The sequence below is a fragment of the Anopheles arabiensis genome, chromosome 3 (assembly GCF_016920715.1).
Source record: "Anopheles arabiensis isolate DONGOLA chromosome 3, AaraD3, whole genome shotgun sequence".
Taxonomy (NCBI): Eukaryota; Metazoa; Arthropoda; class Insecta; order Diptera; family Culicidae; genus Anopheles; species Anopheles arabiensis.
The window spans coordinates 24397921-24414602 of NC_053518.1; the positions used below are offsets into that span (position 1 = coordinate 24397921).

At 44.0% G+C, this 16682-nt stretch overlaps 2 protein-coding genes across 9 annotated transcripts in view; both read left to right on the top strand.

Moving 5' to 3' along the window:
- The window catches only part of LOC120905102 (cyclic nucleotide-gated cation channel subunit A), a 106819-nt gene extending 92203 nt beyond the window's left edge, over positions 1-14616 (top strand). For all 8 annotated transcript variants that reach the window (XM_040315811.1, XM_040315812.1, XM_040315813.1 and 5 more), the window contains 8 exons: positions 936-1204; positions 1306-1576; positions 2008-2126; positions 2211-2405; positions 2500-2710; positions 4037-4177; positions 4341-4491; positions 9444-14616. In XM_040315811.1, coding sequence (XP_040171745.1) covers positions 936-1204; positions 1306-1576; positions 2008-2126; positions 2211-2405; positions 2500-2710; positions 4037-4177; positions 4341-4491; positions 9444-9729 — 1643 coding nt within the window. In that variant the 3' untranslated portion in view covers positions 9730-14616. The remainder of the gene's footprint in view (positions 1-935; positions 1205-1305; positions 1577-2007; positions 2127-2210; positions 2406-2499; positions 2711-4036; positions 4178-4340; positions 4492-9443) is intronic.
- Positions 14617-14926: 310 nt separating this feature from the next.
- Positions 14927-15692, top strand: LOC120905103. Its single transcript, XM_040315820.1, has 2 exons — positions 14927-15272; positions 15337-15692. The coding sequence occupies exons 1-2, from the start codon at positions 14960-14962 to the stop codon at positions 15591-15593; spliced, it is 570 nt and encodes a 189-aa protein (XP_040171754.1). The 5' UTR covers positions 14927-14959; the 3' UTR covers positions 15594-15692.
- Positions 15693-16682: the final 990 nt, after the last annotated feature.

Consider the following 16682-nt stretch of genomic DNA (forward strand, 5'->3'; position numbering starts at 1 on the left):
ATTGATTATCCAATCGTCGAGTCGGAGGCCTGGGTTCCCTGCCCGCGGAACTTCGAGATCCCGAAACCCGTCTTTTGGGTGGGATGGCGAAACGTTAACCCTACTTGTCCCCGGAATGTTGGGAGCGCACAAGTGCCATAAAGTAACCCTCGTCCCGGGAAACACAGGGAACAACCACCACACACACACACACGGCTTGCCTGTACGAGTGCCGTACCACATGAAACTGGAAATAAACCAAAAGTAAAACACAATCTGCCAAAATCTCGTCATTTCCCGGGCTGTGCTGTGGCGTCGTCTGAAATAGCATAAATCAAATCAACCTCGAAATTCAATTCATTCGCAAGGATTGCGAGTCGACGTGAAGGAAGCAACAATTGGTTGACTTGGGAGGCGCAGCGTTGCGTGGCGCTGGAGAACGGTGCGGAAGAATCCTTCTTCTATTGGGGATGGCACTTTTTTGGCCTTTGCATTTCTTTGGAACTACTACAGACGGAGGGGTTTCAGGCACTGAACCTTTGCTTCTTTGATGATGAGAGCACTACCCAAGGCTCTATTTAGCCTTTTGTTTCGACGATAATTCAAATGAAATGGTGCAGCTATCCCGAGTGGCTGGAATGTGATGCCGAACTCTAGAGAATCTTTCCTTTGGGAGAGCACTAGAATATTTGATGGTGAAGGAAGCAATTACTCCAACATTTTTGGACTATTGCATTGCCTACTACTAACTTGACAACCAATCCTACTGTCGTGTAAATTCTAATCCAGAGCATTTAAAACGGTTCGCATCGTCAAAGCTACTGCTAGTGAAACAAAGAAAAAAAAAGACCCCTAACGTAACACAGGAAGCAGATTGAATCCTTTTATTTGCTGGAATCTCGGAATTACTGTGCCCAGTCACTCAACTTCATGCTTATCTTCTCTCCCAAAAACAGGATACTTGGAGCAGGGGCTGCTGGTGCGTGATGCGCCCAAGCTGCGGAAGCACTACTTCTCCAAGCAGCGCTGGTGGCTCGACGTCGTGTCGATGCTGCCGACCGACCTCGCCTACATCTGGTGGGCGCCGAGTTCCTGCGCCGCCACCCGGCTGCCCTGTCCAATTATAGTTAGAATTAATAGGTTACTGCGTCTTCCAAGAATGTGGGAATGGTTCGATCGAACGGAAACGGCCACCGGCTACCCGAACGCCTTTAGGATATGTAAAGTAAGTGTGCAAGCCAGCACAAGCCCAATCATCTTGAACCGTAGCTCTGGACTAGCTCACTACAAGCTTGCCGTTTTTTTTTTTTCATTACCGTCCCGCAGGTTGTTTTAGCTATTTTAGTACTCATCCACTGGAACGCGTGTCTGTACTTTGCCATCAGCTACGCGCTCGGCTTCAGCACCGACAACTGGGTGTACAACATCAACGGCCCCAAGAACCTGACACTGTCCCGGCAGTACATTTACAGCTTCTACTGGTCCACGCTCACGCTGACCACGATCGGCGAGACGCCGACGCCGGAAAACGATGCCGAGTATCTGTTTGTCGTGGCGGACTTTCTCGCGGGCGTGCTCATCTTTGCCACCATTGTCGGTAAGTTTGGTTGTAAAGAGTTGGATATTTTGGAGAAGGTTTTTTTGGAATTAGTTAAAATATTTATTTGGGAAAGGTCTGCAAAATGCTACAATTTTAATCGTATGTCAAAACTCTCACGCATTCTGAAATTCTTATTTAATCTGGATTTAATTCGGAAATGCTAGAACATTATTTTGATCCATTGCCATACAGCTCTTGTGGATAGATACAACCTCCAAGTCCCATCTTCCCAGTAACAAATCCCTTTCGATTCGCTTTAAATCCACCAAAAGATTGATCACACCAGCAGTGTCAGTTGAGAACTGATCGTTCAAACGCAACATCTGTTTGCCAGTCCGTCTGTCGTCCCGTTGCTTGCTCGTGGGTGTGCTTCTACTCCACTTACAACTTTCTCTAACACTGCTCGCGCTGTGTGTTTTCACCCGCAGGAAACATCGGTTCGATGATATCCAACATGAACGTAACGCGAGTCGAGTTCCAAAACCGAATGGACGGTGTGAAGCAATACATGGCCTTTCGGAAGGTGGGCGGCGAGCTGGAGGCACGGGTAAGTCCAGCCGATCCTGTTCAACCATCGATTTCGTGTTCTCTTCAAATCGTATTTGTGTGTTTTTGATGTCACACCGACCAGGTCATACGCTGGTTTGCCTACACCTGGGCGCAGAGCGGTGCGCTGGACGAGGAGCGCGTGCTGGCCGCACTGCCGGACAAGCTGAAGGCCGAGATTGCGATACGGGTACACATGGATACGCTGCGGCAGGTCCGCATCTTTCAGGACTGTGAGCCGGGCCTGCTCGAGGCGCTTGTGCTGAAGCTGAAGCTACAGGTAAATATGCTGGGAGATGGGAGCAGAGTTTTAGGTTACACGCGCCCCTGGTTGCTAACGACGATGGTGTCTCGTTCATTCGCACAACGCATAGGTGTTTAGCCCCGGTGACTACATCTGCCGCAAGGGTGACGTCGGCAAGGAGATGTACATCGTGAAGCGCGGCAGCCTGTCGGTTGTCGCGGACGATGGCATTACGGTGCTGGCCACGCTGGGGGCTGGGTCCGTGTTCGGTGAGGTGTCGGTGCTGGAAATTGCGGGCAATCGTACCGGAAACCGCCGGACGGCTAATGTGCGTTCCATTGGTAAGTAATTTAACGCTTTGTGTACAGAACTTTCAGTTTGGCTGCAATATGAATGCTAATTCGTAGAATTCTTGTGGAAAAACTCAAAGGAAATTAAATTGAAACTTTTCACATAAATGGGTTGACATGATGCCAAGAAACTCGTTCGCTCAGGAGTAAGAACAAATGACCTAAACAGACATTGGAAGATCAATTAAATTGGCCACAAAATGCTGTAAATTACACTTTAAGAAGAAAGGAAATTTTTCAGAAGTTCAAATGAACGAAATTACAACATTCTCGACTCATCTATCATTGGATTCAACCACTCTGTCTACAAAACAGCCAACTTTGCCTTCTTTTTTATTTTGATCACCAACTCCAACGCCGGGTTGAATAATTCATAAGCTTTGCTCGAGCATTGTTTACAGAGACAGCAGTAAAGACAGCGGTACGCGGTACAAGAACCGCTTCCAACATGCAACCCGTGCCCAATGACCCGTTAAGCGGCTTGATTTCACCCTCCCCAGTGCTTTCAATTTGAAATGAACGCGCGGACGGAAGTCTCGACCACCAAGTGGGGCTAGCAAAGCATCCTTTCAGCTATCCTCCTGACGCGCCCACAGAAAGCAGTGCCACAGTGACGGAAAGTTTACTTAATTTAGTAACTCATCGTTTTTCGAGCTTCGGCTGTGCTCTTTCATCTTTTTGGACTCATTTTCTAATTGAGGTTTTGGGAGGTTTTGGGACCTCGTTGGGAACTTTGTTTACGTATGTCTGTTTGGTGTATCGATTTTTATTGCCCTGTTTCGTTTCTCACGAAGGAAATTGGGTTGAGCTGGTAGGATTCTTAATTTAGATTTGAGAAACTTTCTTTTAACTTCTAACTTCCAACAAGACTTATATCTGCTCTTACGCACAAAGTACCGAAAAGGATTTGCGTCTATAAGAAGAAATAAAATTTTAAGTTGTTTTACTGGTAAAAAAAAGCTTTTTCGTCCCGCTCAATTCTCATATTTATCGCCTGAAAGTGAACTGAGTGAAAAAGGCATAAATAATTACAACCCTCGCAACGTGCCTCAAGCACCGGGGCTTCAAATCTCGCATCTTCGCGTGCGCTAACATCATAACATCGTATCAAAAATTGCCAATTAAAGCAATCAACCTGTATCGATCCGGTACGAACCACCCGGTGGGTTCGATGACGTTGCCATCCGGCACCAGGGCACGGACTAGGATAATTGGACTCCCCCGCCAACCGTACCCGCATGCTACGAAATTGAACTCGAGTCTTACCGGGACTTTCCCGCTTGCTTTTTTTTGTTGTGTTTGTTTGCTCTCCCACAGGTTATTCCGATCTGTTCTGTTTGGCGAAGCGTGACCTGTGGGAAACGCTGGCCGACTATCCGGAGGCACGAGCGTCGCTGACCGAGCGTGGGTGTCAATTATTGCGAAAAGATGGTCTGCTGGACGAGGCAGTCTTTGCCAGTGAGTAACCACGTGGCAGGGTGATAACGTTTGACATTTGCATACTTTGGGGCGCATAGTATGCAGGATCTTCATTTCGGGATTTTTGCTCTCTCTCTCTCTCTCTCTCTCTCTCTCTCTCTCTCTCTCTCTCTCTCTCTCATTCTCAACCTCAACCTCACAGACGCCCAGCAGACGCAGGATTCGCTCGAGAGTGGGGTGGCCCGGTTGGAGCAGACGGTGGAAAACTTGAACCTTCGGTTGGCCCGCCTGCTGGCCGAATATTCCGCCAGCCAGGCGAAGCTGAAGCAGCGCATCTCCAAGCTGGAGGACAGGTAAGTGATGCCCCACACCGATGTCACGCGACACATTTCCATAAGCTTCCAACGCTTCAGGTGCGTGTTGCGCTAGCGTGCCCGGATGGTCTTTCAGCTTTCATTAGCATTAATTACCCCAATGCACGGTTGCGCCTGCCTTTAAATCTCATCCCAGAGCTTTGTGAACTGTCAAGTGGCAGTCAAAACTCGATAAAAATCGCCATCATCATTACCATCCCATCCCACGGCAGACCATCGCTGTCCAGTTTGCTGTGAGTTTGTCCACTTTGTGCATCGTTCTTTCGTAGGAGGGCAGGTGGCAGGTTAGTTAGTCCCTCCCAGCAGCATCCCGTAGCCGGAGCACGAAACGCTCTCAAGGTTTACCGAGTTCAACGCTCCACGGGGATAGAGTTATTGGACACCTCCACAAGAGCCGGGAGTTGCTCTGAACTGTAGCACGTTGATAGTCCATTAGTGGCAGTGGCCTGCACGGGAAGTAAACGAGGTTGTAAAAAAGAACCTACCAACTATCGTCCTTGGATTTGGTTCAGCGGTCAGCGAACTGAAGCATTTAGCATTCGGGGCTTGAGTTTTAGAGCACCGAGAGACGATAATCCACAAAAGGTCAAGCGTAATTTTAATGTCCTCAATCGGGTGAAACTAGCAGCCAGAACATAAGGATTATGAACGATCCGGAAGCTTCAGCGACAAAATTTAGTATTGCGTCAACGGCATACGGAAATGGAGGGGGGGAGGTAACATTTGTGCAGCCCTCAAGGGGACGTGGAAGAAAGTTTTCCCAGCACTACAAACTCCCGATAGTAGCAGCAGGTAGATTTGCTGCAGCTTAGACGTCGTAAAACAACCTGCAAAAGCAGAACCAATCTTGCGCGGATTTGTTCGGAAGCACGTGATAGCAGCTGTACTTAGAGCCGATTCGTTTGCGCGGTTTCCTTAGCAACGGACGACTGTAGAGCTTCCGGTGTTGTGTTGTGCTGTTGTGTTCTGATTTTTTCTAGGTACATTGTAGAAATTTATCCCCACAGCCCCGGAAACCGTTGCAGTCTCCAGTGAAGCTCGCTATTATTTCGCGCATTTCTCACTCAGCTTCGGTCCATTGCCTTTGACGGGTGCGAGTTTTGTGGCATTGAGATGGAGCAGCAGCAGCAGCAGCTCCACTCCCTTGCCTAGAACGTGTTTTTCCTAGTTTTCCCAAACCTGAAAAGCATAACACACCCTACAACGAACATAATCCGGGGCTAAACGTGTGGTTGGGTTTATTATTCGACGGCCCCGGCACCAGGTTGGACCGGCTCCAGCGCTTGGATGCAGGTCACGTTCCACATCGCAAGCGGAGTGCTCGTGCAGTCGGATGCGCCTTTGGATTGTTCTTTTTCGTTGCGTTTTTCTCTTTACATCCCCCTGTTATGCCGAGTGCATTCCGCCAAATGTAATCGCTTTCAAAATCGGAGGTCCCTGTTAACGACACTAACCCCTCAACCCGCCTGTGCCAGTGGATCTGGAGAACTTCGGGCCGAGGAAATCCAATTCGGTAACCAAAGTCCCGGAACGAAACGCACACGAACGATGGACACTGCAGTGATGGAAGGAGCAGCAGCTTTCTCCACCTTCCTTATGACACACTTCTCGAGCTCGACCATCGAGAAAGTTGATAAAGATGGTGATGTGGTGGCAGGTGGATGCAAGCAATGCGAGAGTTCGCTTGCGCATGCAACCACCTTCTTACGTAAACTGCGTTTGCTGCGATTGTTTCAATTCCACTCGCCAATCACATTAAGCACAGTTGCACCACACTAACCCCGGTGAGGGGTGAACACATTCTGCCCTTTCTCCGTCATCCTCCCTTCGCTCTACATTTGCTCCAAATGCAGTTAAGGTTACGCAGAGCAGGGAGTGCAGGTTTCATTCGACAATAACTTTTGCGGCCAATTGCGGGCGAACCGCAAAACGATCGGTGACAATGTGTTTTACGAGAAATGTCTTACAATTTGCACGTTATTACTTTGGAGCTGGTGGTGTGCTTTTGTGCTGAAATGATTTCAGTACCGCGCAATCGGTCTCGCATGCTGTTAAAGTGCATTCATTTCGCTTTCCCGATTGGTGGTTGATGGTGGTGTTATTGCATGTTTTCGTCTGAATATTGGCAAACTGAATTGGAATTGCTTATGAAATTGAAGCTTGAATGAGCAAAGAACCATTGTAACGGAAAACCTTTAAATTGAACAACTCTTCCCTATTTCAAACCCTTTTTATCACCTTTTTTTAGTTCCAATAGTTAGCGTTTTCAATCAGACTTTGATGATTCTTCGTGAAAATGATGTTCTTCATTGATATTTTCAAACATTTCTCATTGTTTTCTGCGACTAATTCCAGTTTTTAAGTCAGATTTTGCATCCCGTATTGAAACAAACACAACTTTTTGGTCACAGAACATCTGGTATGGGACACAATTCTCGCCCTTACAGCTTTTGTTTCTGGGAGAAAGGCCTAGAACGTGCTTCGTCTTCTAAAATAAAATGTTTGCCCTAAATTTGTAGTATAATACAAGAATACAAGTTTTTGGAAAATACATTTTGAGCACAATTTAAGTTATCTAATACTATAAAAAGCTTTCTATAATCGAACCGTCTTAAGAATGCTGTTTTTAATTCAAATGTTTGTTAACAGATACATTAATTATTATTTTACAAATCCTGTAAAATATTTGATTAGCTTATAGAAAATTATCGTAAAATTACCCCTAGAGATTACTCTCCTTGCCATCTAGTTTTGCCAATTACATTATGAAATCAACTTGATGGCGTTTATTCCCAGAACAAACCGTAATAGGTTGCCATTAATCATCAACGTGCTTGCATCAATTAAATTCTAATCTAGTTTAACAGCACTAGGCACAGGACGCGTAACATCAACCACCTGATGTGAAACCTTAATTAAGGTTCTTCTGTTCCAGTGATACTTGTTTGTAATTTTGTGTATAAAAAATATGCTATTCTATTCTGTTCGTGCAAAAATAAACCGCAATCTAAGAGAATTGCAACTAATTGATTGTGAAAGCGCCAACACTTCCGGCGCTATCGGAGCGATAAAGTCTACGTTCAATTCTATGAATGGGATTGTTGATTGCAAATCCTCCTTCCATCTTGATCCTTCTAGAATCGGTTCATAGAACGGGCATGTTGACAAAAAAAGACGATTTTCTTTCCATTATTGAAATATCCTTTGGTGTTATCACAAGTAGAAAAATTTTCAGCGAGAAGAGAAAAAAAGCACATTTCAATAAAATGTACACTTAAAACGTTCTCCAAACTGACCATGCGACCCATTTCAACGGTTGCTGAATGATTGTGTAGGAGTTAGATTTAATTTTAAATGTAACTCTACACCTTAAAGTGTGCTAGCGCTTGGTATGCGGCTACCGGATGGATTCAGGAGACAAACCCGCCTGACAGCGTTTTGTTTGAACTTTGGGAAATTCGACTTCAGATCCCAAAAAAACAAAGCAAAAAAAATACACACACCAGAAAGATAGGATAGAACACAATCGTACGCGAAGAAACGAAGATTAAATCGGAAAACGAGCTTCGAATTCTAAATTATGCCTGCCATCAAACCACCTGCCAAAGAGGAGAACAGGCGGTGAGGGAAGGGAGGGAGTGTAAGGATAGCATTCGAAATGTCTGAACTGCTGTACGAAGGGCAGGAACACGAACGAGAACCGTCCTCACTTTTGTCTTGGTGGCTTTCGTGCAGAATCTACGAAAGTATGGGCTCTCGCTCTCGCTCTCTCTCTCTCTATCGTGCGGGCGCTTTTCTAGCCATTCTTTATTGATGGAGCTTTCGAAGGCAACATTTTCATTACAGCCGAGTTGAAGCTATTTCCTATTCTCTTTTTTCTGTGTTTTGATATTAAGTATTGAGTCTTAATTGACTTTAAACTCGTTCAATTATTCAGCGCCACCTGCCTGCAAGAGGAACGGTTCCATCCATGGTACTGTGGTGCCGATTCAGATCCATTCACTGATTTAATTTATCGGTTTTCCGTTTCTTCTGACTAATTGATTGCACAACTGTCCACTGCAGAGAGTGTGTTTGTTGTTTTTATTCCTAGTCTGATTGACCGCAAGGTTTCGATATTTCTGTACTGGTACAGGGAAATATATTCAGAATTCTGATCTCCTAGATTGCACATAACATAGGACGCCTTTAAAAACTCGATTTGATTGTGAATATTTATGTGAAATTCAATCGTATAAAATGAATTTCAATAGGCATTTCTATCTTTTATCTCTATCTATCTTCTATTCTTTACTATCGATTCTCCGACTAAGGAAAATAAAATAGACTAAACTTCCATTGGGTATGCACCTTACCAAGATATGCACGAGACGCTTCACAAAAGATCAATCGAAATAAAAAAAGGAAAAAAACCTAACTATTCAAAGTACGCGGAACCACGTGAAGCGCAGAAAACGTGAGCGCAATAATATGCTGAATGCTGCACATTTCTCGCCCCGGCCCGGGTTCGAAAGAAGACGTGCGGCGAGAGCGATAAGATTGCAATCATTCCTAACCTACATTGGTGCGCCGGCCAATGATGTACTTCATCACCTCATTTGCAAACTCGGGCTCCCGGTGTGCATTTCTCATTTTCCTCTGTGTCTGTTTTCTCTTCTCTTTCTTTCTTTGTCTTCCTCTCTCTCTGTTTTCCTTGCTTTCGGTTGGATTTGACTTTCGCGCACTTGGATGCTGCATCGCAACCATCGTAACCATGGATTATCATCGCACGATCCGGATCCCGGATGAACTCAAAATCCGACGTAAATAACGCTCCCGTTCGCTCTCGGCGGGTGGCTGATGTTATGATAATAATGGACGTAAACAAACCAAAAAACTCTTCTCAAACACGCACAAAACAAAACACGGAATAATAAAACGTGTGCGCGCAGAGTGCAAAAGCCGTCGCCCACCAGCAGAGGTGCAGAAGCGAAGGCGGCGCACCAGCAATTGCAGCATCCTGCAGGAGGATCCGCGGCATCCAATGCGGCCGGACGGTTGCGCACGCAACGACGCAAATCGCACTCGTCCACCACGACGACGACGACGACGACGGCCGCCGAAGAGTCCTTGACGACGGTGACGGCATCCGGGACGACACCGACCGTGCCGGGTGCAGCGGGCAGTGCCAGCAGCGGGACCAGCAGTAGTGCCCCAGCCCGACAGAATACGTTATGAATATGCATTCGCCATCTTGCAGCGTGGTACTACCACCACTACTACTACATCCTGCTGGCGAGTGGCGCGTGGGGCTGAGACGTGAAACGTGACGATGACGTCGTACATTTCCGGGGTTTCGGACGATAACGGGGTGACACAGATCGAAGATGATTTAATAGTGGATGGGTGGATGCGCTTCCTCCTCTGAGCCGGCGAGCAGGAGCGCACTTCAAAACGGGTTTATACAAGACGGCTGCTACGGAGCTGCAAAGAAAGGGTGCCGGTCAGCGGGAGAGCTGCCTCAGTCAAACTGCACTGTAGGACATCAAACGTGCCGGCATTTGGTTCTTTCATTTGTGTCCCAATTGAGCTTCTTCCGTTGATCAGTTTGATTGTGCAATATTGTTTTTCATTTCTTTTTAAATGATGGCCGCATTTTTCATGTTTTGTGTGTTGCTTTATAAATAAATTCACATTACTTCATTTCCTTCGAAATTCAATTCCATTTTTCTGTTGCATAAGACATTCTCTATTTCTGTCAGTTAGACAAAGATATTATTTTTTATTATTGTCCTTTTTTCTGTGATTTTTCTTCAAATTTAAACAACACCTTCAAGACGGTGCAGTTATTGGAGCAATGAATCTCTTCCTTCATTTAAAAGTAAGCTAACCAGTGCGGACAAACAAAAACAAAACAAAAGGCCAACAAAACTAGCAACCAGTAACTAGCAAGTAATTGTTTCATTCACAACCATTGAAGACCTTGTGAACAGCATCGTGTTAATCATAAGTTGATAATAATAAAACTAGCAACTAACTACATGCATGATTCGAATACAAAACGATGGTAAAAAACGATGTAAAGAAAACAAAACAAAAAATGGAAACAAAACATTTAACGTGCCTCGAAATGACTATTTAGTTTTTTACTTAATGATTGTGATAAGCGAGGGAAAAACAACAATCTCAACCACACACAGTGAACCACATCTGGTAGTAGTATAACGCGGTGGCACTGGTGGGCTATTGGTTGAGGGTTGGATTTGTGGTGGTAGCAGCGTTTGTAGTAAAGTGATGAAATTGCGTTTAAAGTAAAACTGCATGTGTCACACGACAGTTTTGAGTAAACTAACCCAAAACGAACGAAAAAACCAATACCATTTTGTGTGGCAAATAATTGAAGAAAACGAAACGAAAAAATTAAAACAAAACTTAAACAAATACTAAGGTAGCAGTGCAAAAGGTACTAAACGTTCAAACATTAAACAGAGAAACTTAACTACTAGTGTTAAATTAATGAAAAATCAAACAAACTAATGTTGACTATTAAACGTTTTAAGAGGAAAAGAGAACGTTAGAGCCTTGTGGAGCTTATGTTGTATTTTACTGTAAATTGTAGATGTTTTTATTTTAAATCAATTATTTTTATTGATAAATACTTAATGTGCTAGTTGTTAGCTACCTTTTCAAAGTAGAATCTCACGTTAATGCACACAATTGGCATGTCCTGTGTTTTATTTAGTTTGATTTGTTTTTTTGGAAACGAAACGCTCTTCAATTCAACGATAGAAAACAATCAATATATCGATTACAACTCCAATTAACGCTCTCTTAGCACAGTCTCGTTCTCGTTCTCTCCTCTCTTTCCTTCCCTTTCTTCTCTCTCTCTCCTCCTGTTTCACTTCACATCATCACCCACAACTCTAGCTCTCTATTACCCATCCACCCATCCCTCCTTCTAGTTCTACTATTGTTAGCAAATATATATTACAAACCATTGAAATGTTTCGGAAAAAGGTTTAAAAGCTTTTCCACCACTATATACACACACACACCCCCAACCCCAACACAACACATAAGACACAAACACACACACTGTAAGAAGAAAACATCAAACAAAAGCAAACTTAAAGCGCGTTCAAAAGACGCTCCCACGGAAGCGGCCTGCAAATGGTCGCGGTGGGAATAGTTAGCTGTTAACCTTAGGCAACACCAATCACCACATCGGTTTACCACTTTTGCGTTGTTTTTTGCGATTGTGCCATATTTTATGCAAAGGAAGAGTTTAAAGCCACGCTACGCAACCATAACAAAGCTTGTTTGCCGAGTTTCACGCATACGAACCTCGAATTCTGCCCACCGCACGCACAGAGCCGATCAGCTTGCTCTTATTTCTCCCATAACCGTTTATGACAGGCTACATCAATCTTGAAGAAAGGTGAAATCATCCCAACAACGCCTTTGACAGTGACGTTCTGCTGAAGCCACCCGCCTCGGATAACAAAACATGTGAGAAATCATTCACCAAAAACACAGCAAAACAAAAAGCTGGGTTCGGGGCATATACACATACCTGAAAAGGCAACGAGAACCCAATATAAGCAACCACGCCATTGCATAACCGATCACCAGCATAACCCGGCCCAGCTTTGCTCAACGATTTCCATAGCAGCGGAAATGTATTCTCCTTCCAATGCCTTCTTCCGCATGCATGCGTGGCGCCACGTGGCAGCGTGAGATGATGCAGCATGAAATGCGGGCGAAAACATCTTTCGAACAATAACTCAACAATGTATCAATGCCCCCACTGAATGTCGAAGTAGGCGGGTAAAAACGCCCCAGCAGCTTCGCGCGGGCACAACAGAGTCCTCTGCTGCCAGCATCCTGAGGTGAGGTGAGATGAGTTGCCATATTGGTGCAACCTTTCGTAGCAGCAGATCGATTTCATTGAACTTTCGAGCATTCGAGTAACTTCGAGTAGGGCCGGGCTTTGGGACAGGCGGCTCATTTTAATATGCAAATTTTAATAATACACATGCCTTATCATTCGGCGTTTGCGTTTTTTGCTTTGCTTTTGCCTCTTTTACTAAAAAAATGATAAAAAGCTCGTCTTTCCATCTTTCTGCCGAGTTTCACCGCTCAAATGGAAACGTGAAATGGCTAACCAGAAGCGGGCGGAAACAAGTCATATTTTCGAGGACACAATACAATAGCAGCGGATAGCGCGGTAATCGTTGTGGTGATTGTTGTTGCAGTTTTTTAGTTTGTAAGAACGAACACAATCTATCGGTTAAAACCGTACGCCCCCGTGCCACGGGATGATAGATTAGTTTCGCTGCGATTAGGGACGGATATAGCTTTACGACGACGACGACGATGACGCCGTGCTGGAACTGGAGAGGTAGCTGGATCTTTAGATTTCGGGGGGTCTGTCCTTTGTTCCGTCGTTGCACATTCGGCTTCAGTTTGAATAGTAATTCATCATCCCGAATGCTGGGAAGAGGTTAAGCATGATTTCCGTGCTTCTGTGGGTCCGTCGTGTATGTTTTTGCGCACGAAATCACATATCTGTTAGCAGTAGTAGCAGTTTAGCGGGCAACGTTCACTCTGTGTGTAACTCCTTTTTGGCAATAATGTGCAACGTATTTTTTGTCTCCTGTTTGTCGGTTTGTTTTAAACACACATTCACATTCACTTCTGCTCTTTTATTTGTCCCAAAACTAATCGAAAGCGCACCATTAAATGTTAATCAGTAGAACTACATGGAACAGTTAAAAAAGTGCGACAAATGTGTCCCTTTAACACGAACGAGCGTAGAATATCATACACACAGCAAAAAACACACAAAGTTGAATTTAACTCTACCAAACAATGCTAGCGTCTAACAAAGTATAAAAAAAAACCCCTATCACTAAGGATCTAAACATCACTTTTTCCCTAACCCTTAAGCCAAATCGATAATAATTGCGCGATACGATTACTCGGTCCGTGGTCGGCAACATTGTCCGTTGCTACGTTGGACAAGTTTATACGGAACACACTATACTAACACACTATTCGTCTATTGTGAAGACAGTTTTGGGTCGTGTATTGTTTGTGCTTGGGTTTTTTCCTTTTTATGTCTCATGTTTTATTACTAAACAGTTGATGGAGTAGTTATTTAGCATTGGAATTGAATAACAATACAATGGGCATTAGTTTATGCATGCATACTGTTTTCATCATATAAATTGTACCCCCAATTAACATTATCTTACCTTTTTTTATCTGAAAGAGAAACCGCAACGTCTTAATAGAAATTAATAAGTAAGCAAATAAGCAACCAAGAGTCCTAGTTCTTAATGGTCGAACATTTAAACAAACAAACAAAAACAAAACAAAACAAAAACCTACTAGTGTTAACATTGGATCAAGCCGAAATATGTATTGCGGCCATTGGAAATTGACACAGCAGCAAATCAATTCCTAATAAGTAGGCAAAAACATGGAACCGATGGAGATGAGTGGTTGACAGACAATTACTGTAAGAAACATTAGCGAAAGCGAATTTACAAAAATTGAAAAACATAAAAATAAAAACAACACATGGCACGCACGATAAAAAGTGCAGCATACACTAATTGTGCGGAGGTTCTAGCAAGGGTTATGATAAAGAAAAAAACAATGAAGAAAGAAGCTACGTGGAAGATAATTAAGAGGAAAACAACAGCACAAACAAATAAATAAAGGTTTGGCGTAGCCGAAGTGCGGAACTAACATAGGGTATATTTTTTAGTGACTAACGTAAGTAAACCGAGGAATTAGGCGGGAGAAAAAAAGAAATTGTGTTTATCGCCACGGGCATAATAGTTTGCAACAACAGCAACAAAATTAAAAAAAAAAAACAAACAAGGACACAAATTATGTATTGAGAGCAGATAGTAACACTGTATTGAGGGCAAGGAGGAGAAGACGTAAACGTCCACAGCAGAAGGTCCGTTTTGGATGTGGCATGCACAAAAATGCATTCCATTCGGTGATGACCAGGTGGCAGTGTTGGGTAGCGGGGGGAGGGTGGGTAGCGCAAGTGTTAGCAAATTGTTCTCCAAATGTTGGGTAATAAAAGTCGTGTTAACGGAAAACATACCAATCGCTGTTGGGTTCATGTGTAAGCAACAAAATGATATGGGACTGAGAAATTAAATTTACAAACTCACACACGCGCACAGCAAAAGTCATCATTAGACGCCGGTTTGGAAAATAATTGCAATTTCATTACTGTGCGTACCGTCGTCATTCAATATGGGCTTATTTTTAGCAGCTACTGTAAAGAAGTGTCTTCCCCGCTCGAAATGTCATTCGTCTCATGTGTGCACCCTGATCAGAGTAACCATGGGAACGGCGCAAACCGTCATTCGCTAATTTAATGTAGCAAATTAAACGGCAGCAACAGTGCGAAAGCAAAACAACGAAACCACCACGGAAGATTATGAGCCTAATTGCGACCTGCATCCTGTGCCAGGCTAGGTTACCGTTCGAGAGCTCTAACTCGTGGATACTGATACGTCATTTGCTGGATAACCACCATCCGCCGGAAGCTATGCCGCTAGCGTGCAATCAAAATTCGAACCCACCAACGAAACTCACGGTGCCTCGCTGCGAAAGATCAAATCAATTAGTGGCGGATGATGATTCGGGCGAGCAGGAGCAACGGCAAGACGCTCGGGCAGCCCGCTCAGATCGGCAAAAACGGCCGCGGAATGTGCTGCTTGGTGCGAGGAAAACCGTCTACAAAACTACCGGTAAATAGAAGGGTGTTTAGTTTGGTGATTCTTTTAAAAATTCATTTGTTTTTACCTTACGCAGTTACCCAATGGAAACCGGCCCGATTTCGTGTGAAGTGCGGGGAGTGTGGTGGCCGTTTCTATCCCACCATTCGTAATGCAGCGAGTCGCATATCGAACGGGCTTGGTGCTGCCTGTATCCTGTCCTGTTGGCCGTTCTGTTTTCTGCCCGCGCTGTTCACCACAGCGAGCAAGTACCATCTGCACTGCTCGAACTGTAACGCTTATCTCGGGCTGTACGATGTCGAGCGAGATTGCTTGAAGGAAGGAAAAGCCTGAGAAGGAGAGTACATGAATAAACTATTTGTTTGATTGGTTATAATGTAACATTTGAATTAATTTGAGATCATAAATACTAAAAAATGCTTGTTTTCTGTACTTCTTTTGTTTTGTTCTCCAATTATATGTGTTGCTCTTTCAAGATGTTACACCCATAAAGGCTTATTAAAGCTTTCATAAAATAAGGTTCTGGGTTTCACCCATAAAATGCCTAAACTTAGTTGAAATAATCACATATGTTTTGATTAAGTTTTTTACAGCAAGCACCAGATAGCACCAGCCTCCAAACCATTGCGGACCACTGGAGCAGAGCATTAAAGCGTTATTTTTCATATTCGTATACATGGTTTGTGTCTTTGGAATAGATTCGGCAAGTAGCGCCATCTAGTGTAATTGCGGGGAGCTACGGCTAATAACGCATTGGTAACGTTACATCATCGGCGTACGTATAGCACTGCCTTCGTTTATGCTGCACAACTAATTTGATACATAACAAATTGCAAAAAAAACTCTACAAAATATGCTCCTTTCGACATCATAAGACTGTGTATTCTGTGCTTTTCATGTTATTCAAACTGCTAAGGTATTTATTTAACTATTTCTTTCCAGTTGTTCAAAAATCAATATCAATGTGAAACCACACCCTTCCGTTAAATTTACCTTTTAAAATGTTTAAGGTAATAATCATACCATTAGCCACAAATGAAATAAGCTTCGAGGACCGAAATACATTTTTTCTCACAGAGCGTTTGTGCCAATGATCACCTCCGCCAAATACTTTCCCTCGGCTTAAGCTTTAGTGCCGTTGCAAATCAAATCGTGCAGAACGGTACACTCTACCCACCCATACCATGTTGTAGCCCACCCCAAGCGAAACGCTCTCTTGAGCAGCTCATGTTTGGCTAAATCAAGAACTAGTTCTAGCCATAATTTGGCACAAGGCTGGTCATTGATCGTTTCGTCCCGAGGTGCAGCAAATGCATTGGTTGCGGATTCCACACACTGCGCGCACACACACACACCACTCTATTAGAATGTACGTGAATGGAGAGACATCAACGAAACCGATCGAAGCGAACGCGTACGGTG

Coding starts and splice junctions, on each gene's coding strand:
- LOC120905103 (XM_040315820.1), top strand. CDS start 14,960: ATGAGCCTAATTGCGACCTGCATCCTGTGCCAGGCTAGGTTACCGTTC. Junction 15,273..15,336: donor AACCGTCTACAAAACTACCG/GTAAATAGAAGG, acceptor TACCTTACGCAG/TTACCCAATGGAAACCGGCC.